A 25,391-nucleotide genomic window follows, 5' to 3' on the forward strand; every position below is an offset into this window, starting at 1 on the left:
ATTACGTTCAACGTCTATAGAGTCAACAGAGCCAGTTATCAATGGTGAATTATTAACATGTTCACACTGAGCCCAGAATGATGAGTATACATTTAGTTAAATTCTTACATGGCTAGAATGAGTCGAAGCCTGGGTTAATACTGCGTTACACTTCAGGGACCCTACTTTTGTGAGATATTTCTGAAAATTAGTAAATTTAGGAATTCTATTTTGACTTATAGTGCTTAATAAAATTATTTAAAAAGTGTAACTTTTGTACCAGGTTTACAAAACTGTCACCACACTGAAATAATTGCGAGGGCCACAAAGTAAAGACTGTAAACTGGAGTTTCCAGGGCTTTGCCTGCTTAACAGGGGCAAGCTTGACCACAGAGGCCACGTGTCCACGTCCAGCTCCTCCTTGGGGTCAGCAGCTGGACTACACTAAAAATGGAAAACTGCTCATTCTGCATTGACTCCCTTTTGCAATCTCAGTAAGTTCCTCAGTGACAGGAGCCAGCCTGCCAAAATGTCAGCGTCAGGATCTGATCCAATGTAAACACCGGCATCGTGTGGCTAATACATGGAATTGGAGCCACACTGCTTACCCGCCACTCCTAACTCAAAGACGACATCCCAGATCCAAGAAAAACAGATCAGTCAGCATGAAAATTGGTACAGTTGTCAAGTAGAGAAGTCAAAGCTGGTCAAGTCCATTGTCATTAGCCAAGTCTGAGGAAGACCTTAAGAACTGTGGGCTCCTTCCTTGAGCGACTCCTTACTGGGGCTCACTACGCTATCTGTAACCTTCCATATCCTAGGCAGGCTTCCTGGGTAGTGCAGTGGTAAAGAATCTGTTTGCCAATGCAGGAGATGTGGGTTCGATGTCTGGGTTGAGAAGATCCCCTGGAAGAGGGCGTGGCAACCCACTCCAGTATTCTTGCTTGGAAAATGCCATGGACAAAGGAGCCTGGTGGGTTATAGTCCATGGGTTTGCAAAGAGTCAGACAAGACTAACTGAGCATGCACGCGCACACACGTGCACACACACACACACACACACACACACACACACACACACACACACAATCCTAGGCAGATGGATTTGTTTGGAGAGAAAGGGATTATTTGCTCTGATGACTCACTCAAGTCTACACAAAGCACAGTGTTCAGGGGTCCTGACAACCAGTCTAAGGCAGGCTCAGAACCAAATTTATCCTGTATATGAAACAGTAAGACATTTCAACCATAGTGACAGCTTCTATGTGGTTCCATGGGGTCAGGCCTCCAGATAAAGCCACACTGAAGTCACTTTTGACAACCCTTTACATTCCTATCATTCCCCTACCCCCGCTTCAAACCCATCTTTCCTAACACTTCTTAATGTTCTTACACATTCCCTTTCCCCGTCTTCTTTACCATACAGCCATCCCCCTGTGCTGTTCCCTTCCACATTTCGGTAAGTGAACATCTAATAGATTATAAATGATCGAAACTAGAGAGTTAACTTAGTTATTTTGGAAACTTATTCTTGGTTGTGTTAGTTGCTCAGTCATGTCTGACTCTGTGACCCCATGGACTGTAGCCCACCAGGCTCCTCTGTCCATGGGATTCTTCAGGCAAGAATACTGGAGTGGGCTGCCATTCCCTTCTCCAGGGGATCTTCCTGACACAGGGATCAAACCCAGGTCTCCTGCACTGAAAGGCAGACTCCTTACCATCTGGGCCACCAAGGAAGTCCTATATTCCTGGTTGCTCATCTTTAAAGGAAAATTCTATCCTGCTAACTAGGAATCCAGGATGTCTTAAGGAGAGGAGAATCCTGTGACTTTAGGGTACATCAGAATCATATACAGAACTTGGAAAGCTATAGTTTGCATGAAGTGTGGCCCATATTCACCAACTGCCCCCATGGAGCTTAGGATTTGGTGTTTTGAGAAACGGTGTTTCAGACACAGACCAAGACCTTCCCATCTTCCTAATTCCTGGGCTTTGCATGGTTTACATTTTCAAAAGCTTCTCAGTTGAATCTGGTGCACCTGAGCCATAGACCTCATTAAAAAATCTAAGGAGAGATGGGGTGATGTACAGATTTATGTTTGGCATGGAACGCGCCATCTGAGGTGTCTGCAGTCAGGGAAATAAGAGACAGAGGAGGATGCTCAGGGGAGGCGGGCAGGGCTGTGCTCCAAGTACTCTCATGTGTCAGGGGTGGGAAGACCATGCAGGTAGCTGAGCAGGTGAGAGAGATCCAGACAGTCCAGGGACAGCTCACCTGGTGGTGGCGTGGAAGTGACTGGAGAGAAAGAGCGGAGAAAAATTAACCAGCTTTAATGATCCAGGAGAGAGAGGATTAAGTGCAAAAGAAAGGGCAGTATCCCGAGTTCGGGGGAGAACTGGTCAGAATGAATAACCAATTCAATTGTGGGGAACTAGGGGAAGAAAGAATGATTTGTGGATTCATTACAAGCAGATCCTGAGGGTCCTGACCTGCAACTGGTTGCTTTTCCAGGGGCCTTTGGTGGGTTGTTCTATCAGTTCAGGAGTGTGCAACCAAGGGGCTGGTGAGAGATATTTTTAATAATAAAAATGCATTTATAATATATATATATATATTCCCCATGAAACCACATTTACAACTTCCATTTCTTTGTAAAACATTTCCTTTCTTGCTGTGCAGCCAATTGCCATAAAAGTCACTCTGTTTTTGATAAAAAAAAAATATTCTAGTCGCCTTCTCCAGGTATGACACACTGCTTGTCCAATACCTTTAGTATCTAGCCCCCTGGACTTGGAGATGATCAGAAACAGAACCCTGGCAGAAAGGTGGGGATTGGGGTTGGGAAGTTTCCAGGATAATCTGAAGCAGACTTTTGCCAAGTGTGGGCTCTGTGCTAGCAATGCAGGTTCCCAGGGCCCACCCACAGGATCCTAACAAGGGATTCTTACGTCCACTAAAGTCTGATGACCACTGGACTAGAGGGGTGGGTTCCAGAGACTACAACCACTAACGAAGAAGCCAGCAGGAAGAATCAGAAATAAAGAGAAGAACTTTTGTCTCTACAGTGAGACTAAAGGGGTGGTGATGGTCAGAAATGATATTATTTTTTCTAAACTATTTTCTTTTTCTGTGATTCTTGTTTGTTGTCCAACGTGGGATTTTGTGTATGTTTTCATTGCCATCCTCTGTTCATCTGCTTGTGATGCTGGTGGACCACAAAGAAGAGGGGCATTTCCAGGTTTTCTGGAGGGTGCTGGCTCACTCTTTCCCAGCCTGTCTGTGGGACCCGGGGTCTCCATGGCCTCCCACCCACAGCCTGTACCAGTCTTGGCTGTGGCAGGTTGCAGGCAAACAGCCTCAGCCACTGAGCTCTGGAGTGAGTGGCGCTACCTCATGCCAGGGTTCGAGGGCTCCTGGTGGAGCGCCCAGGCTCCCTTGTGTCTGTCCATCACTGTCTTTCTCTTTCTTCCTCCACCTAGGCACCTTTCTCTAGGTTATGAGAAAGCATTTTGCCCCAGCTTCTTTCCCTACACTTCACCCGCTGAACTGCAGGCCCATCCCAGGCTTCATTCACATTTGCCAGGAGGCTGACATCCAGCTGGGCCCCTACAGTCCTTTCAGCCCAGTGGACAAGCGTCTCTCTCCTGTGCCTCTAACCACAGGCTAGGTTCTTAATACAAATCAACAATGAAGGGCTTCCCTTGTGGCTCAGCTGGTAAAGAATTCGCCTGTAATGTGGGAGACCTGTTCGATCCCTGGGTTGGGAAGATACCCTGGAGAAGGGAAAGGCTACCCACTCCAGTATTCTGGGCTAGAGAATTCCATGGACTGTAGTCCATGGGGTTGCAAAGAGTCGGACATGACCGAGAGACTTTCAATTTCACGTGAAGAGCTACCGGAATGTTTCTGTCCTGACTTTGTGTTTAGTCTGCCTCCTGAAAGGAAGTCTACTATAATTTGGTCCTGTGAGCCAGGGACATTTATATGTTTTTGGTTTAGTTTCCCAGTTAGGTCTTCAACAACCCAGAGAAGTAGGATCATCTTCAGGTTTATATAGATTAATAAAAAAGAGGCTCAGAAAAGTTAAGCAACTTGCTGAAAGCCACTTGGCTACTGAAGGCATATGAATGAAGATTCTAGTTCAGATCTTCATGACCTCAGAACTCATATTCTTTCTTTTACAAAGTAGTGGCTGGCTTCCTGTTGGTGTTCCCATCAGAGTTTACCATGATGTTTGAAATCCTACGGCAAGTGATCCGGCTGCCTTTTGAGGGGTCAGTTAACCCGATGGGAGGTTTGCTTACCCAAGTACCTATTGTATCAGCATCAGGCTTCTTCCTTTTCCACCCTGCAAGACACCCATGTGCCTGAAACTGTCCAAGTCTCACAAGCAGCAAGCACTGGCAGGCTGATGATTTCTACACTCCTACTCCTCATCATCCACAATACACTGAGGCATCGTTGTTGTTGTTCACTGTTCAGTCACTCAGTTGTGTCCAACTCTTTGAGACCCGATGACTTGCAGCACACCAGGCTTCCCTGTCCTTTACTGTCTCCCAGAGTTTGCTCAGATTCATGTCCACTGAGTCAGTGATGCCATCCAGCAATCTCATCCTTTTCCTGCCCTCAATCTTTCCCAGCATCAGTCTTTTCCAATGCTCAAGATTTTCCAAGCAAGACTTCAACAGTACATGAACCAAGAACTTCCAGATGTCCAAGCTGGATTTATAAAAGGCAGAGGAACCAGAGACCAAATTGCCAACACCCGTTGGATCATAGAAAAAGCAAGAGAGTTTCAGAAAAACACCCACTTCTGTTTTATTAACTACGCCAAAGCCTTTATCTATGTGGAATCACAACAAACTGTGGAAAATCCTTGAAGAAATAGGAATACCACACCACCTTACCCATCTCCTGAGAAATCTGTATGAAGGTCAAAAAGCAACAGTTAGAACCAGAGATAGAACAATGGGCTGGTTCCAAATTGGGAAAGGAGTACATCAAGGCTGTATATTGTCACCTTGCTTATTTAACTTATATGCAGAGTACATAATGCGAAATGCCAGGTTGAATGAAGCACAAACTGGAATCAAGATTGCCGGGAGAAATATCAACAACCTCAGATATACAGATGACACCACCCTTAAGGCAGAAAGTGAAGAGGAACTAAAGAGCCTCTTGATGAGGGTAAAAGAGGAGAGTAGAAAACCTGGTTTAAAATTCAACATTCAAACAGGAAAGATCATGGCATCTGGTCCCATCACTTCATGGCAAATAGATGGGAAAACAATGGAAACAGTGACAGACTTTATTTTCTTGGGCTCCAAAATCACTGCAGATGGTGACTGCAGTCAGGAAATTAAAAGATGTTAGCTCCTTGGAAGAAAAGCTATGGCAACCTAGACAGCATATTAAAAAGTAGAAACATTACTTTGCCAACAAAGGTTTGTCTAGTCAAAGCTATGGTTTTTCCGGTAGTCATGTATGGATGATACATAAATGTGGTTATACTACAGGTGATTTAGACATTCCCACACTGATGGAATTAGTGTCCTGAAATGTTGACCTAGCAATCAAGTGTGTTTTCTAAATATCTATTACATACATACATAAACACAAAATGAATAAGATATAATTTTTGCATCCTTTAGACTAACCCAGAAACACAAAGAAGTGAAGTCATTCAAATTTCAATGAAGTCCCCTAATATTTTCCTTGCTAGTTAACACATAGAGAGGCCACATATATTCACACTGAAATATTCACATAGGAAAGAAAAAAAGGTGTAATGAAACACATTTAATTACTTCATTTAATGAAACTATTTGGATGACGATTCCAAAAATAGTCATTCAAACTCAAGACTTTTCTTTTTTTTTTTTCTGGAGATGATTTCCCCTACTACATGATTTAGTCATTTTCAGGTTAAATGAATGGATGGACAAATGGAAAATAACACAGCATTAATTTGAACATCAAAACCTGATTAATGATAGAAAAACCAGCAGTGTTTTCACTGATTAAAGTGAACAAACCAAAGAAATGCTTAAATGATGTTTTTATGTTAAATTTTGATGAAGCTTATCTAAGATTAAAAAATGCTCTGAAACCTCAACTGCAAAGAGAAAACTATAAAACCTACTACTTTTTAAACTATATGAAAAATTTCTGCATGTAATGCACATTAAATTCATGTGGATTGGAGTGAGGTAAGGGAAATATTTCAATTACAAGGACAGGATTTCATTCTGTGTATACTTAAGGTTCATCTTATAAGCCTCATTCTGTTTGTCCAGACAGAAGGGCTTTTCCACATCTTTATCAAACCCGAATGTCTAGAAACAGGAATGCAGGCTTTCATAGTTCAGGAGGATTTAAAAAGAGAATTAGGTGGTGTCATGGGGTTTCCCTGGTGGCTAAGATGGTAAAGAATCCCCCTGCAATGCAGGAGACCCAGGTTCGATCCTTGCTTTGAGAAAATCCTCTGGAAAAGGGAATGACTACCAACTCCAGTATTCTTGTCTGGAGAATTACATGGACAGAGGAGTCTGGCAGGAGATAGTCTGTGGGGTTACAAAGAGTTGGACACAACTGAGCGACTAAGTATACACAGATGGTGTCATGAAAACGAGCCATACTGACGATTAAAAATAGAAGATTAACAGCAAAATAGACCTTCCTCCAGTGTTTGATCTGGGCTCAGATAAAGCCGCCCAGCACCCTCTCTTTGGTGTGATCCTGTCACTTGCTGCTGTGGTCCATGCCTGTTCCTCCCGCTCTCTCCCGCCTGCTCTCCTTTCACAAGGCCACTGCCCGTGGTTCTCTCCCATTTCTACTCTCCTGGTCTGACTGTGATTCTTAACATTAAACCTTTGATACATTATCCTAAGTAGGAAAAGAGATTTCTCCTTACTAGCTCTCTCAAATACTCCCCTTGCTTTGTACTCTGGTTTGACAGCCCAGAATGCACCCGAAAAAATCATCACAAAGTGATGTAGGAGATGCAGTTACTTCCTCTCTGCCACCCCAGCAACAGAAGCAGAAGCTGCAAGGAGTCCCTCTGCACCGCCGACTGGCTGCAAAGAAATATCCAGCACACCAGATTGCTAGGTCAACATTTCAGGACACTAATTCAGTGTGGGAATGTCTAAATCACCTGTGGTATAACCTCATTTATGCATCATTTAAAATGACTGAATTGGATCTATGTATGAAAGTGGATAAAACTCCAAGACATACTGCTGAGTGAAAAAAGATGTTTCAGAATGATAGCATTTATTACAATGTAAGTTTCATGTGGGCAAAGATCTTTGTTTTGTTCAGAGTTCAGTGGCCAGCACCTAGAACAGTTCAAGTGCAGAGTACGTACCTGACATCTACTGAATGCATGAATTTAAGGGAAAATATACAACTATATATATGTTAAATAATGCTACACATTTTCTATGAATTTATCATATAAAGACATGTATTGTATATTAAATGAATTTATTAAAAATACAATCTATATTACATGTTACAAATATAGATATATTATTTATCTATTTTGAATTATATGTTATTTATATATAATTATTAGGTGCTCAGTCATGTCTGACTCTGTGACCGCACAGACTGTAGCCCGCCAGGCTCCTCTGTCCATGGAATTTTCCAGGCAAGAACACTGAAGCGGGTTGCCATTTCCTACTCCAACAAATATACACACATATACATGTATGTAAGTATATGGGGATTGGGAGATTGGCATGGCTTGTCAAAGCAAACAGTGTTCTTTGTAAGAACAATTTTTTAAAAGGAAAATATGCACATGTATTACTTATAAAATGAAAAATGAAAAGTTTTGTGGCATCATTCTTGCTAAGCCACGAGGATGTGTGGTCACCGGACACAGAATAATCATACAAAATCTTTCTACAGGCTGCACACAAAAGTCAGGTCTAAAAAAAAAAAAAAAAAAAGTCAGGTCTGTCTTGACAATACACTCTCCTGACTTCTGCATCAACTACCAGGAGGCCAGCTGACTGCGACCGACTCGTTGCCTGACCACGTTTCTTCTTGTCCCTGACCTCTGTAACCCTAGGAGGTAACGCCAGTGGAAGGACAGCTATACCTGATGTGGAGTAAGGCCTGGCAGGACAGAAAGGCCAGAGCAGTGATGTTTTCCAGCAGCACACTTCATTCTCCTTGCTCCCTCCCAGCACCCTGTCTTTCTCCCTGTGGCCGGCTCTCCAGGCCTCTAGAAAACAGGCCCACATCACAGTGGTATCCCACCCACATGTGTCATTTCCTCAGATTACCGGTGTTTATCTTAGCTAAGAAAGGGGTTGACTAAATGAAATGCACTGAATTAGAATAATGGATGCTTCAGGCTCAACTGTTTTAAGCTTGTTATTTCATTTGCCTAAATGAAAGTGAGACTGAGGTAGTTTCAAGCTTTGGGGAGAAGGCTATTCTGGGCAGAGCATCCCTAACCCCCACCAGAGGCTCTTTCTGTTAGGGATCAGGAGGGAAGCAGAGGAGAGAGTCATGTTGAGAGTCCAGCTGCAGTGGTGCTCAGCTGGGCCATCTTCCATCTTCACCTTGGGCAGACTGGTGAGGGACAGTGAAGGATGTGGACTGAAGAGAGGCCTCCCCTGGACACATTTAGACACCATCTGCTGCACTGTCACCTGCATGCACTTGGTGATAAAGGGGACTTTAAAACCCCAGGGCCAATCTTCTGTCAAACAAAGTTATTCCACAAAAATGGTACATTGAACACCAAAGCAATGAGTCTGGGGCTGATGAGGTTTTGTGGACTCTGTTTGCTGAGGGCAAGAATTGATTTTTTCACACAGAGTAAGCGTCACCAAAATGGAAGGGGTGGTGAGTAATGATGTTATGAAATGATGTGATAATCAATTAAGTTTTCACTTCTGCTTACATTTTTTAAACAAGAGCCTATCTGTTATACATCCGAGCTAACGTAATTCATTTAACAGACCTTGATGAGTTTGGAGAGCAGAAGAGACCACTAAATCCTGTCTGTCTCCCCAGAGGACACTATCAAAAAACTATCTTGGGCCTTGGTGAGAAAAATCACCCAAAACCCCACATTAGGCAGAACATCACTTTTCCATTATCTCATACATGCAAAATGCTGTTCTGGTCCTGCTTGTGTTTACAGAATAAAATGGGTCAAAGGAATTCATTGAGATTATAAAGGGCAAGAGCAATGCTAGCGGATAGAGACCCAGTAGCTGCGAGACTTAATGGAATGGAAAAAAATGGAAATTTAACCTATGAGTCAGTAAATCAACCATTTAGATAGTTCTGGGCCAGCAAGTATGGCAGGACATTTGTTCAATTTAGTACAGACAAAGAGAACTAAAATAGGATATACTAGAAAAGCCCAAAAGATGAGAGTCAGTGTGCACGCCCGTGTGTAGTGTGCATGCGCACGGTGTGTTGCGTGTGTACTGTCCATTCTGTGTGAATGTCTTCTGTGTGCATGCATGAAAGTACGTGTACACACACATGTTTGCACAGCTGGGACTGACGGACGTGATTTAGACTCACTCCTCAGTGTCATCTGATGTAAGTGATGAGCATTGCAGACTAATGGATTAAAAAAATCCTCAATTTCTCTTCCTCATGTCATATCCATGGATTATAAAATACTGAGGTTACATATCTCACTGAGTTTTACAGTAACATAGGAAAATGATTAAGCAACATAGGATGTGAAATATGAAATATTATGCTATAGTCTTATAAAAAGAATATGCCAGGCATTACCTTGTGATCACTAACATGAATTTCTACTGAAAGAAAAAGATACCAGAAAAAGCCTGGGTGGTGTTCACACCTCAGTTAGACCACTGTTTGGAGATGAGGCCTGAAGGGTGAGCTAGTGGCTACATGTTACTTCTTGGAAGTACCACTGTCTAAACCCATTAAACTCTTGTGAGTGAAGTCACTCATATGCTGCAAAATGTCACTCAAACCATCCAAATGGTAAATGTTGAGCTTCTAAAGAAATTAAAATCTTAAGCAGAGAGAACTTTAAATACATCTCAACAGCACAGTTGGAGAAAACTCAGGGTGGCCTTGAGTATTCTCATCATGCAGTGAAGATGGAGACACTACAGAGTTATGTGATTATCTTTTTGTTGTATCTGTCAACTTGGCAAAGGCATATGACATTATGTGCAGAACTGAGCTTTGGAATCTTTTAAGTCTGGATGCCTTGAGAAGGTCTTCTGATTGTGTGGTTGGTGAAGTAAGAGTGGAGGGTATCTCAGGGGAAGAAAGTAGCATATATAATAGTTCTGTTTTGGCTTGTCAGCTTGAGGAAACTAGGTTCAGGTTTTTTCTGGGCACCTGAAAAACTTCCAGTGGAACAGGTCACATTATTGATGAATGTAGTGGTTACACAACGTATTTCTGAAAATAATCGCATACAGATGGCTGGACTCTAGAAACTCAGTCGCAACAAGATATGGCCATGGTGCCATGATATCAGCCATGCCGTGAGCAAGTTGTGGCCACTGACAACAGATCTGAAGAATAAATAGCTGAATACACTAGTATCAGATGAACTCAACAGGCAGCAAAAGATGTTCATGGATAATAACACTCCAAACAATGTTCTATGGAACATGAACATCCAGTGAGATGTGGACAAGCATTTAAGGCAAAAGTTTGAGATCCAGTGAGATGTGGACAAGCATTTAAGGCAAAAGTTTGAGAAATACGATGTACTATAGCACCTCTGTCCTCCTCCTAGGTTCAGAAACCAGGAATTCCACCAGCCTGGGAGTAAACAGATGAGGAAGAAGTACAGAAAGCTGCAGTATATGGTGCTCATGTGACATGAAGATCAGCTCCATCTCCTCCCCCACCCCCCAAAAATAAAACCAGCCCTGCAGCCTTCATAATGAGCCCACAGAGACCTCCCTATCCCCTTCCTGGGGCAGATCCTTTAAGGCTACCCATGATTCCTGCCACCAAGGAAACATCACGACAAAGGAAAGGGCCACGGGTAATATTGTCAGATAAAATGCAGGATTTCCCTGTTAAATCTGAATTCAGATAAATAATGAATAACTTTTAGTATAAGTAGGTCCCAAATATTGAATGGGACCTACTTATACTGAAAACAAAATCTGTTGTTTGTAGAAAACTCAAATGTAACGGATTGTCCTCGATCTTACTTCTGTTATCCCAGCCAGAAGGTACACAACCCTCTTCTATCATTTGTAGAAGGTGCTGAACACAACACGACTTTATGAGGCTCAAGACGTATAGGAAAGAGCTGGCGGTAGGAGCCCCCGGAAATTTCTGTTCACCAAAATGAAGCAGAAAACCAGAAGCACAGAATTTAACAGATTCATGGAAGCACAGCTTTAACCAATGCTGCACAATAAGAGGAGGGGGGGACAGATCAGCCTGAAATGCAGCAGGAAGGCGTGAGGCAGTGCTGCTGAACGATGCTTTCTGGAGGACGGATGAGAAGAGGCAGAGAAACAGGTGACAGGTGTGAAAAAGTGTTACGTTGCCGAGTTGTGTCCCACTCTTTGCAACCCATGGACTGTAGCCCACCAGGCTCCTCTATTCATGGAATTCTCCAGGCAAGAATACTGGAGTGGGTTGCCATGCCCTTCTCCACGGGATCTTCCCGACCAGGGATTGAACCCAGGTCTCCTGCATTGTGGACAGGTTCTTTACCGTCTGAACCACCAGGGAAGCCCAAAAGGTGACGAAACGCTTTGCGAACAATGTCTGGGATTCTAGTCAAAAAACAAACATCACACGTGTGCAGTGCAGAAAGGCTTGTTGCTTCCGAGGTGGGCTTTCTGTCACACCTACACCCGACTCAACATCCACTGAATACAGTAACTATGAGGGACATGATCATACACAGGAAATCTAGCTGAACCTCACTGTAGTAGTAGGAGCAGAGTGCTAAATTCTGGCCCGGCTGTCAGAGCAACTGATAGATGTTTTATAAAGATCACGTCTTATGCGCCAAACAAAGTCAGGGTTCATCTATCATGTTTGCAAAAATACATTCCCTACCGAACGCACTGACAAAAACCATTTTTATCTTTGTTGGTATAAATCCCAGAACATCAGTTTTGAGAAAGGAAGTGCTGATGGAATTCTTGAGCTCCGGGGTGAAGCAGACACTGCAGCTTTGTGTGATTATTGTCTCTCATTGCGAGATGAAGTCTGATTCTGTTATGGCCACGGGGAACTAACAGTTAAAACCGTCGGACAGGAGGACTTAAGGATTCTCAGTGCTGAGCCTGGCCCTAGTCACACAGACCAGAGAAAGAAGCTCCTTGAGTCCCTTCTGTTTCTCTTGCTTTTGTGTTTCTGTGTTACCTCCAGGGGGGGCTCTGAGGAGGCCTCTGAACAGTGAAGACATAGGAGCTTACACTTCAGGAAATACAAATGTATAAATATCTGGCTTAGGAACGACCCGTATCTATAAACCCACAAAACCACTACCACTGATGCAAGAGCAGCCTCTAGGCCGGTGCCCCCTCCCTAGGAGGGTTGCTGCTGCTGCTGCTGCTAGAACCCAGCCGGATTCTACCCAGAGATGAGCCTGCAGGACCATACCTGCTGCTTCCCTCGAGGCGGGGGCAACTCTACCCCAGGGGGATCTCCCAACTCCTCCCCACGTTTTTCCATGCTGTATCTGTGTCCCAACCTCCATAGGGGCTGGGGTTTCCCTGGGGGTGGAACATTCTAGAAGCCAGCTGATCTTTCTCCCCACCCCCATTCCAACACATTCATCCAAGGACAGTTCGTTTCAAAGAGAATTCTCAGAAGAACCAATAAGAGCCTGTGGCCTCAAGGATAATCGATCTTACCATGACTTTTATCCCTGCCATCTTCGCTTGCCCACAAAATGCAGGCCCCTCCAGGCAGCTGTCACCTCGCTCGTGATCCCTGACTCCCGTGCTCTATCTCTGCTCCCCCGCCCATCCCTCCTTCCACCACGGGGCTCCTGGAGAATCTGTCCTAAGCTGCTCTCTGGACCCCATGTCCCACTGTTGACTAAACTCTCTCTCACCCTTGACATCTTCATGAAGCACCCCTGTGGCTCTTTCTAATCACTGAAATCTGACTCTCCCCGCAAGGACACCACCTGCTCTGGAGCCCTCTCCAGTGGAGGACGTTCATTCTGCAGTGTAGACACTAGAAGGGCCAGAGGCAGAGTTGGCCGCCTTCTGACTCCTTGATAACATTTCAAAATTACTGTTTTTTTTAAAATTTTTTTAAACACCAAAGCCAAATATTTTCTTCCTTTGAAATCTGTATTATTTGGTTCTGCTACCCACTCTCTATGATGCTGTAACTTAAGGCTACTCAGTATATATATACGTGTGTGTGTGTGTGTGTGTGTGTGTGTGTGTGTGTGTAGGTAGATAGGACCAATAGTAGACAAACCAGCCAGCTAACCCAAGCTGACTTAAACTTCTGGCTCACAGTTTTCCTTTCTGCCCCATTTCCTGCCAATATCTGGAATGACTTCAACACCCACAAAGAAATTCCACTTAACAACCCTAGCCTCAAAATTCCTTAACCTGCAATGACCTGTGTGACCACTTCCATCTCACTTCCTCACCTCCTACTCTTCAATCTGGTACTGAGAGCTTTCTGCCTCCTCACTCTTTGAAACTGCTTTGGCAAAGGTCACTGCTCACTTCGCATCCACTCCAGTGGACTCTCTGTAGTTCTCATCTTACTTGACCACACTGTAATATCCAGTACAGTCAGTCACATCCATTCCCCTTAGACATCTATCTCTAGCTGGGTTTTGAGGTCTCCCTCTCCTGACTGTCTTGCCTGTCAAATTCTCCCTTTCTAGCTCTTCTGCCTCTCTATGCCATCAACACTGGGGCTCCTAAGTGTTCTACTTTTGGTCCTTTACTACCCATCTCATTGTGTGACCTTCTCCACTTTCATGGCTAGAGATCAATCACAGATCCACATCTCTAATTAACCCCTCACCTTGAGCACTAACGCTGTGTATGTGCTGACACTTCCGTCTTATACCCAATCTCAGTGTTTCTGTAATTTGACTCAGAAACTCACCCTCCAAACCTGCTTCTCTTCATGTTCACTGCCTTGGTTAAATGGTACCATATTTACTCAGAAACCAGGGAGAAATCCTAGACTTTTCATCTTACCCCCACACTGATCAATCACAAATCCATTCTCCTTCTAGATACTGCAAACACTTTACTCATCTTTTCAGTCTCCACTGTGGCTGGTTTGATTCAAACCCTTTTAATTTCCTACCTCGATGGCTACTACCACATCCTATCTACTTTCCCCTCAGTTTCCAACTTACTTAGCACACTGCTAAGTAAGATCAGGAAAGATCAGTGATCTTTCTTTAACAGAAATCTGGCCACATTACTCTCATATTAAAAAGCCATTATGGTTACTCATTGCCAACACAATAAAGTTCTGAATTTGGAAGCAAGGCTTTTAAGCTTCTCATGAGCTGATCTCTCTCCAGCTTTATTTCTTGCTTAATGCTTCCTATCCACACAAATCCTAAAATCCACCCAAATCAAATGCTTGCAATGTCACGAACATACCATATGTTCCACACCTCTATGCACTTGCTTGAGAAACTTCCTGGTCCTCAATGCTCTGTCCTTCTCCCCCTGCACCCCCGGCCCCCATTCATTCTTCCAGACGTAAATGTGATTACTCTTTGAACACCTTATTCCAGTCCTGCCTGTTCCACATCGGTTTCCTAAACCTGCCCAGGTAGGGCTGGCCTACCTCTTCCATGTCCCATGATAGTGTATGTGCATATCCACTGTGAGCCCTCTTCTAGACTGTACACCCTCCCACAGGCACTGTGTCTCATTCTCCTTCTAATCTCTAACACTGAGCGCTGTCTGGTTCACTGCTTCAATTCAGTGAGCATGTATTGTTGCTGTTGTTCAGTCACTAAATCATGTCCAGCTCTTTGCGACCCCATGGACTGCAGCACACCAGGCTTCCCTGTCCTTCGCCATCTCCCAGAGTTTGCTCAGACTCATGCCCATTGAGTCGGTGATGCCATCCAACCATCTGGTCCTCTGCCGCCCCCTTCTCCCTTTGCTTTCAATCTTTCCCAGCATCTGGGTCTTTTCCAATGAGTCAGCTTTTCACATCAAGTGGCCAAAGTACTGCAGCTTCAACTTCAGCATCAGTCCTTCCAATGAATATTCAGGGTTGATTTCCTTTAGGATTGACTGGTTGGATCTCCTTGCAGTCCCAGGGACTCTTAAGAGTCTTCTCCAGAACCACAATTCGAAAGCATCAGCTCTTTGGTGCTCAGCCTTCTTTATGGTCCAACTCTCATATCTGTACATGACCACTGGAAAAACCATAGCTTTGACTATACGGACCTTTGTCGGCAAAGTAATGTCTCTGATTTTAATGTGCTGTCTAGGTTTGTCATAACTTTCCTTCCAAGGAGCAAGCATCTTTTAAATTTCATGACTGCAGTCACCATCCACAGTGATTTTGAAGCCCAAGAAAACAAAATCTGTCACTGCTTCCACTTTTTACCCTTCTTGTTGCCATGTGATGAAGCCACAAGCCATGACCTTAGTTTTTTGACTGTTGAGTTTCAAGCCAGCCTTTTCACATGTATTTAATAAATTTAATGAACATGTACTTAATGAATGAATAAAGCTGCTACTCCTGCAGCTAAGGATAATCCTTCATTCTTCCCGTGAGCTCTGTAGTAGAATGCCTCATATTCTCCACATTATTTCGAATAACACACAATTTCATGTGTTCTAGGGAGTAAATAAATATATAACTGGTGGGAGATTAATATTTTATTGCCAAGGTCTGGGCAAGACTCTGCATGTGTGTGCACATGTGCTGGTGTGTGTGAGAGAGGGAGAGACAGGAAGGCAGACAAAGAGACAGAGAAGACCTCTATTCCCCGTGCTGGCAAAGTGAAGGGGCTGTGTTCTTGGCGTCCCGAGCAGAATACATTTTGTCACGGAAACAATGCTAAAAATAGTGATTAGATTATATGATTCCTTTATTTTCAGCTTTATGGGTCATATTGCTATTGAGTTACATCATGGGCTATAAAGTTATATAATTCAGCTAAATTAAGGACTATACTTCAGATATCCTATAAAACTTGCGACTTGTGGTGGACACTGAGATGTCCCACCCAGCTACTCCTTCGAGAACGAAGGACTTATTCCTCCAGTTGTTAGGAGCACCTCAGTGGAAAGCCCTCACATTTCAACCCTATTTGGGGATTTTTCTCAGCTGAAAAAAAAACTGTCTCATTTAAAGCCACACCTCCTTTCAGGAGCAACCCATATCCAACGATCACCACGAGGGTAGAAAGGGCCTGCCCCCCTGCCTCAGCTTGGGGATGACTCTGAAAGGCCCACTCAGCAACAGAGCCCCTCCTCAGGCAGCTGAGCCCTTTGCTGGGGTTGCATCGAAGCCCAGCTTCTCCCTACATCAATCCTGTATGTCCTTCCTCCAACTTCCAAGGGTGGTGGTCCCAGGGACCCTTCCTAATAAATGTCTAGCTTTGTTTCCCAGGAAACTCAACCTACCCGTACATGGGAAAACAAAATCTGAGCTCAGAATAATCAAGTGAAAAATTAAGTTTTGAATGCAGTGTTTAATAAGATGGAAATTACTTGTGTTCTGACACAACCTTCATATTTATCCTTTATCCTAGAGCCAAAAGGCAGAGTTCCTGTGCCCAGGACACTCCCTAACTTCTCTGTTGCACATGAGTGAGTCCCTGTGGGCAGCTGGTCTCCCATAGGTGTCTGGTTAGGGCAGTTGAGTGCCTTCTCCCAGGAATTTTTGAAAGAAGGTTTAAGGATATCCTTCCTACCTGAAGAAATTATTTGCTTCCGCAGGCAGTACCCAACCTACTTATGGACATAAGAGAAATACACTCTTTCACTCTAAAAGCTTCAGGGCAAGTTGAGGAAAATAGCATTATCCCAGAAAATGATGTCTCCTATGACCAGATGGTATTTTCCATCTGGGGGAGGGTGTTGGCCTGCATTTTATCTGTTTTATCTTGGTGATTCTAGAATAATACTCATTTATACTGATGAAAGCAAACACACAAACAAACAATGCAATACTCGGTCTGGCTGTATCTTCCTCCACCTCTCCTCACGTCATCCACAGACCTCTCTCCAGTCATTTCATGGAGCAATTGAGTATCACATTCATTGTCTTCCCCTGCATATTTCAACCCATCAAATTTTATAGGTAATTTTGAAATCCATAGGAATAAATATCCAATTTACCAAACTACTTTCTGACTCTTTGCTGCCTCTGGTTATTTGAACCCTCCTTGTGTTTGGAACCTGTGTTCCCCTTCCTGACCAAACTGTCTTTCCCACAGAGTTAGGAACTGATGGCTGGGTGGTTGAAAGTCCAATGATCTGGACCCTTTTCTTGAGCATTATCCATTCTGAAAGACATCCCTATCTACCTATTTGTCTCCTCCACTGGATTAAAAATGCCTAACGGGCTCATAGATGGTGACTTCTAAGATAGGCAGGTAGGTAGGTAGATAGATAGATAAACAGACAGATAAAGCTCATGGGTGCTCCTAGGTGTCTGCTGAATCCAACCAAATGTCAGAAGCTCAGTTCCATCTATGGCCCTGTTGCTTTCCTTTAGAAAACACCTAAACTTTTTTCTTAACCAACATTTGGGAAAAAAACTATCCCTTATTTAAAATAGAAAGGTAAGGACTTCTCTGGTGGTCCAGTGCTCAAGACTTCACACTCCCAATGCAGGAGGCCTGGGCCTGATCCCTGATCAGAGAACCAGATCTGCAGGTCACAACTAAAAGATCCTGCATGGCTCAAACTAAGATTCAGCACAGTCAAATAAATAAATATTTTTAAAAACTAGACATGTAAATTATGATAATGTGAGATACCACTTTTCACATATGATGTTGACAAAAAATTAAAATGTCTATTTCCCAATGCTGGAGAGGGTATGGTGAAATAAGCACTAATCACTTGTGGAGATTTTATTGTGGTTGAATTCATGGCACAGTAATTTTGCAAGTTGTATTGAGAGCCAATTCCTCTGAGCCAGGGATTTTTCTGTGGATCTTTTCTAATAAAATAATCTTAACTATAGGAAAGTCTACGTGTATAAACTTGTTCATTAGAAAATTATATAATTTTTTAAAAATGGAAGCAATGTAGATATCCAATAGAAAACACTTAGACTTTCATTTGTTCACTTTTTAAGTTTGAAGATCTTATTGGGATTGCAAAGAATATCAGATTAAACAGACATTTGAAAATGGTTGTGAGCACTGATTTTGGAGCAAAAGCAAGTGATCTGTTCTCTCTCTCATAACTGTCATTTATTCGTATAATCTATAGACCCTTCAAATATGAAGGATGCAAAGATGCATTCCTCAGAGAGTGAAAAGTGAAAGTGTTAGTTGCTCAGCTGTGTGTCTGACTCCTTGTGGCTCCATGAATTGTAGCCCACCAGGCTCCTCTGTCCATGGGATTCTCCAGGCAAGAATATTGGAGAGGGTAGCCAATCCCTTCTCCAGGGGCTATTCCTGACCCAGGGAATGAACCCAGGTCTCCTGCATTGCTAGGCAGATTCTTTACCACTGAGCTACCTAGGAAGTCCTTGGAGTAAACCTGGTCAGTAATGCTTCCTGCAGAAATGAGATTGACCACAGAGCTACAGAGAAGGCAATGATCATTTACCCACTCTTTCTTTGATTGCATTTATGAGGACATGCAAAGATGAGTGTGGTCAGTTCCAAGAGAAGGTGAGATGGATCATGAGAGATTTGAAAAGCCAGGGGTCAGTATTTGTGCCTGAGGTCTACAACAAAGCAAGCTGGAAAGGATCTTAGAAAATCTAATTGCGGTTCTTCTCTGGAATAGGAAGAATCATTTTGTGGATGAATTTTGCCTCCATCCACTTCTCTTTGAGCATTTCTTTTCAACTTCGTGGAGGACTGGGTATACGAAGCCTTCAGAAAAGTAGCTTTTGGTCTGGAGAGCAATCCTTTGAGACAGAGGAGAGCAAATTCAAGGAGCTGCCTCAAGGTTTGCATCAGCCCTTCGGAGGTACCAACTCCCCATCCTCCTGCATGTGCCTCTGGCTGCAACCTCAGTGCCAGGAGAACTCTGGAAGCTGAGAAGAGGGAGGACAGAGCTGTCCTTTATGCTGAGAAGGGCTGTGGTGGCAAGTTCTTCAGCTCCTCTCTGTTTCCATCACTCCTTCATCAGGCTATTATGCTAGCTTCCAAACCGTTTATTCAAGTCTCCCAGTGCCTCATTTCCAATACATCCTAAAGATTTCTTCCAGGAAAACCACCCAGAGCACAATGATCACCATGCCCCCCTCTGCTTTGGTGGTTCCCTTGCAACTGAAAGCAGGAAATTCCCTGGTGAGGTATTTATGTGTTTTCATAACATGGGCCTACTTATTCAATAAATAACAGTTAGAAATTAAAATAATATGAAAACATATAATATTAAAAGAAGTTCCCAACTATTCCTCTACCCCTCCCAGAAGTAATAATCCTAACGACTTCCCAATCATTTTTCTACCCTATTTATTCTGACTTCCTGTACCTCTTGCTAGAAACAAGACAACGGGTCCCAAATGGAGTCATTTATGCTAAACCCCACATCACCAAAGGAAGCTTTAACTTAATTACAGTTTTGGCTCCTCTAGAAGTGGAGTCTTAAACCAGTCAATCAAGAATCTACCTGACACAAACTTCCCTGGCTGTCCATCGGCTAAGACTCTGCACTCCCAATGCAGGAGGTCTGAGTTTGATCCCTGGTTAGGGAGCTAGATGCCACATGCCGCAACCAGGAGTTTGCATGCCATAACTAAAGATCCCACATGCTGCAACCAAGACCTGGAGAAGTCAAATAAATAAAAAATTAAAAAAAAATTGCCCAACAGACCCCTGTTGTACCTGAAAGGAAAGTGACCTTGCTATAACCAACCTGCCTTTTGCCAGTAGTTTTACTTGCTTGTTCCCATTCCTGTCTGCCTGCAAAAGTCTTTCATTTTGTACAGTTCCTCAGAGCTCCTTACTGTCTGCTAGACTGGATGCTGCTTGATTCACAAATTGTTGAATAAAGACAATAAGATTTTAAAAATATGCTCAGTTGCAGTTTTTTCTAAAAAAACAAACTCCAAGACAGCAGTTAAACAGATATTCCTGCAACTTTACTTGCTTTTGTTTTCAAGCCTTTGTTCACATTAATTTTTAAACCTGGAATGTTAGACAAAGTTCTTCCATTCATCATTGAATATCCAAACTTTAAAGTCCTAACTTCCAGGTCACTTGCTCCATAATGTTTTTGCTGATCTACTTATTGAAACTCTTCCCTTCTCTTTTGAATTCCTGAAGTAGCATTTCTTGTACTTACTGCTTACAGCACTTGTTATTTTATTCTCTGCTCTTTCCCCACTGCCCAAGAGATTTCTCAGTTCCCCTCCATCCTCCCTCAACAGGTACCCTGGGCCCTTCATGTGTCTATGAAGGACTCAACAAATTCTCCCCGAGTAAGAGAAAAAGAGTCTGGAGTCTCCAGAGGTTCCCTGGTGGCTCGGATGGTAAAGAACCCACCTACAGTGCAGGAGACTTGGGTTCGATCCCTGGGTCAGGAAGATCCCCTGGAGAAGGGAAAGGCTACCCACTCCAGTATTCTTGTTTGGAGAATTCCATGGACAGAGGAGCCTGGCGGGCTACAGTTCATGGGGTCTCAAAGAGTTAGATGTGACTGAGCAAGTAACTCTTTGTTTTTTTTTTTTTTTAGATGCCAATGACATCACCTGTGATAAGTGGGTTCTGTTAGCATCTCAAATCATTAAAGGAAGTGGTGAGTCCTGAGGGGCTTCTGGGATGTTGATTGGTTCCAGGTGACTATTTGGAAGAACAGCTGGAGAACTAAATCAGAAAAAAAAACCCCACAACAAAACAACAACAAAAATTCAAACTATAATATTCCTTCTATCTTAAAGAGAACAATATGAATGGCTCTTTGCAAACTGTGGAGTTGAACAACCCCTCTCATTCCAGTGAAAGTGAAACAGACATTTAACCTCCAAAACAACAACAAAAGACTCTGGAGGCCCTAACCTGCCTCTGTCTTGGTGGGCGGCTCATGCAGGGACCGGGGTGGGGGTGGGGGTGAGGGTGGGTGTGGGTGGTGGGGGGTGCGCTCTCTGGTGAACCATGAATTGGGTTTCATTTTCTTTTCACACAAGGAATTTGAAAGAAGTCATTTTCAGCATAAAGCAGTGGATGAATGGGAAAAGGGGGAGGGTTGCCAAAGGAGAAACAGTTTCACAACAGTCTCAGAGTGGAAGATGGTCAGATTTACTTGCTTTCTGCATTAAGACAGGGATGGTTAATAGAATCTGACAACACCTACATGAGGCAGTAATACTTTCCATCTAAACAACATGCTTATTAATTTTTTGTATTTGTTTTAGTTTACACAAACCTCTCATATATAAAATAGTGTATGAATAAAAGCCCAATCAGTGCCCAGGATTTTAAATATCACAACAAACTACCCCATTACCTGTTACTTTGAGGCATCTGATCCATCCAAGCAGTTTTCGTCCTAATTGTAGTTTTGCCAAAAAATAAAACCATTAATCTCTCCTCCAAATGGTTAGATCATTATCAACCCATTTGTGAGCCTATTCCTATTTAAAGTCATTGAGAGAACTATATCCGACAGTTAAAACAACTTGAAAACCCTTTCAACTCTAAGGCTTTTCTCCAAAACTGCTTTACCTCCTTTGTACTTGGACTTTGCAAACAATTTCCATTATTTTTTCAGTGATTTTATATTCAAGTGAATGTAATTCATCCTCCAAACAAAACTACAGGCTGTCTTGATAGCAAATATCAAGGGATAAAAGAGTTACTGAAAAAAACTGGCTATAATTATGAGTTGGGAGAGAGATTATGCGATGCTGCGGGGAAGAAGAATTATGAGAAGGGAGATGGTGTGGGCAAGAAAAAATAGAAACAGAGAAGGTCTGGCACATGGTGAGGGGTGGGGTAGTGATAGTGGAGGCCACTAGTGCGCAGGCACGATGGTGTGTGTCTTCAGAAAAGGCCAAGGAAGAGAGTTCCTCCATCATGAGCAAGTGATTCTAACTCAGGAACTGATGGCGACCTTTCATTTCACGGCCAGTGCCATGTTCTTGCAGCCAACAATGCCAGCTGTTGCCAGGCCAGGGGAGGCACTGCTCTCCACCTCTGTGAAGGGCCTCATCAGCCACCCAGAGACCTGGGGACCAGTCATCACACTTACCCCCCACAACCACCCTTACACCAACCAGCCCCGCGCCTGCCTCCTGGAGTGTTTCTGATACTCTACCTCTCTCATCCTCCCCATGCTCTGGCTGGGATTCCTGGACTACAACAGCCTCCTAAAGGGTCGTCTGGTCCTGTGTCCTCCTCTGCCAATCCATCTGCCCGGCATGCTGCTGAACCTACCCTCCCAGCCCCTCACTCCTCAGAGCCTACCACTCCTGGCCTTTCTGCTTCTAAAATGCTCCTTTCCACCACAGAGGCACTGGAAGCCGTTCAAATGATTCCTTCTGCTTGCAGAGTTCCTCCCAGCCACACCCCAGGCTCACACCCACTTTGGATCTTCCTGGTCTTAACTTGAGGGGAGTCTCCCTGCTGGGTGCTCTCTCAGTCATATAGAAGTGCATTTTGAAATTAACTGTTCGAGACGCTCTTCTCTGTCAGTCTGTAAATGCTCTGAGGTCAGGCGCTGCTGGGCCATGCATGTCCCTGTCTGCAATACGGGGGTAAAACAACAACTTAACAGAATGAGGATTAGATGAGTTCACTCAGGTAGCGAACTTAACTAGTACCTGATACATGTAAGGACTATGTAAGCACTATGTAAGCGTCATATCTGAGTCATTCAGTGGTGTCCAACTCTTTGCGACCCCATGAACTGTAGCCCACCAAGCTCCTCTGTCCATGGAGTTCTCCAAGCAAGAATACTGGAATGGGTTGCCATTCCCTTCTCCAGAGGATCTTCCCAACCCAGGGACTGAACCTGGGTCCCCTGCATTGTAGGCAGATTCTTTACCCTCTGGGCCATCAGGGAAGCCCACGTAAGCTTTAGTCATATGACAATAATTGACACAGTAATTAGAACAAAGCATGTACTCAATAAATATATGTTGAATAAAGAAATGAAAAAAATGATGGCTGAACTAATAAATTCACCAGTCCAGAGGGCCTTCTTTTTTCCAGCTAGCTGTCACCCATAAGACAGTATAGAAATGCCGTATGGAGAACAATCACAGAGAAGAATGCTTGCTTGTCCCTGTTTACTGACACCATGATCAACGGTAAAAAAAAAAAATAGCATCTTTGTTTCCTGGGATTTGAACTTATCCTACTGTGTTGCTAAAGAAATATTCACAGCAAGGAGAGCTGGAATGAATGAAGAGATAAAGGGATATAACATCATTAAATACACTTCCAGGCTTCTCAGTCTTGTCTCTATGAGCTAAAAAGTGTGCTCCTTAATGAGCACCATACTCTTCAGTTATTTCCAAGCTAGATGAGTAAGAAAACTATGCATGTCCGGTTATTCATCCCAACAAATGTTTACACAGAAAATTTCAGCCTAAGCTGCAAAAGGGAAGCTCTTTATCCCTTTGTTCTAGAACATTCCATACTTCAGATTCCTCAATGTCTTCGCAAGAAAGGCATTGGTCAACTATACATCATGGTCTGCTAGTCTAATAGAAAGAGAAGCGTATAACACCAGCCTGGACTTCCAGCATGGTTCTGTGGCTGCTATAGTGATGGAGCATGCAAGCTCAGTCGCTTCAGTCACGTCCGACTCTTTTTGACCCTGTGGACTGTAGCCTACTAGGCTCCTCTGTCCATGGGGATTCGTCAAGCAAGAATACTAGAATGGGTTGCCATTTCCTACTCCAGGGGATCGTTCTCTCCCAGGGATAGAACCCCCATTTCTTAGGTCTCCTGCATTGGCAGGCAGGTTCTTTACCACTAGCACCACCTGGGAAGTTCACCGTAGTGGTGGTACCAACACACTTATCAAAAACCATACCTGGGCAAGGTGCCTCGGAGTTAGTCCAACCCCGACAAATCCTGTTATCTGACAAAACTGTGTGTGTTTATTGTCCTTTAAGGAAGACTGTGATCATATCCTAAAATAAGTTTGCTGCAGAGAGCTCATTTAGATTTATAAATAAACACTGTTTCATCACATCAGTGGTGATTCTTCTTTCCCTCCTGTATTGGAGGAAGTTTTCTGTTCTTTTCTCTGCAGTTGACTTTTCTGCTGCTGCCCTGAGCCCTCTATTTCAGCCTCTGGGACAGTCCATGCTTTGTGTGTTCAGTTTCATCATCAGTTTTAGAAACTGGCATTTAAGAGATCTGATAATAATAAAAATGAATTCTGATAGATAAGTTGTTAGAGCCTTTGTCCTTGCACATTTAAAACTAAAGGATGCTACACTGAATTCCATTATGGAGAATGATTTTTTTTTTTTTTTCAGAATGGAAATAATGGCAACAGTGCTAAAGAATCCACATGCCAATGAAAGAGATGCAGATTCAATCTCTGGGTCAAGAAGATGCCCTGGAGGAAGAAATGGCAACCCACTTCAGTATTCTTGCCTGGAAAATTCCATGGACAGAGGAGCCTGGTGGGCTACAGTCTATGGGGTTGCAAAGAGTCAGACACAACTGAACTGAGCACATACTTTACTTGGGGTTTTCTGTTATTGCTGCTGCAGCTGCTTCTACTAAAACTTCCAGACTTTAAGAAATGTTGGTAACATTAATAATGGTCATATTTATGATAATTAATATAATAATAAAGATTATAATCATTTACATGTTTATTTTTTATATGGAGGTATAATTTGACAGCCTATATTTTTAAATTTATAATTATAGAATCTGTGTGTATAAATAAGTATAACTGACCTGTTTTTCTGTGGAGCAAACTGGATCTGTATGGAGAAGTGCTGGAGTCCAGGGACTGAGTGGGAGCGGAGAGTGGCAATGTCTTCGGACCCTCCGGGTTCCCAGGTGGGAAGGGGGAGCTCTGGCCGTGTCTCAGTTCACTTCTGTCCATGCTGGAGAGGTGGAGAGCATCCTGAGCTTTCTTCTTCTCCTTCTTTAACATATTTACCAAAATATCTAAAATTTGACTTAAGGATTTAGTCATTCATGATGGATTAGAATAATCAAAACACTTATTTTCAAGTGAGATTGATAGTTTCAACAACACTTGCTATGGTCATGTGACAAAGACAGACGAAAGAAAGACTTCACCTTTCTGAGGTCCCTGATACAGTGATGGAC

The 25,391-nt window shown here is 43.3% G+C and overlaps 1 protein-coding gene across 1 annotated transcript in view; it reads right to left on the reverse strand.

The window, feature by feature from the left end:
* Positions 1-25,391, reverse strand: part of KIF6 (kinesin family member 6) — a 393,571-nt gene that overhangs the window by 149,022 nt on the left and 219,158 nt on the right. The window contains exon 13 of the mRNA XM_043450851.1: positions 25,011-25,226. Within this exon, the coding sequence (XP_043306786.1) occupies positions 25,011-25,226 (216 nt within the window). The remainder of the gene's footprint in view (positions 1-25,010; positions 25,227-25,391) is intronic.

Source organism: Cervus canadensis, chromosome 28 (assembly GCF_019320065.1).
Source record: "Cervus canadensis isolate Bull #8, Minnesota chromosome 28, ASM1932006v1, whole genome shotgun sequence".
Taxonomy (NCBI): domain Eukaryota; kingdom Metazoa; phylum Chordata; class Mammalia; order Artiodactyla; family Cervidae; genus Cervus; species Cervus canadensis.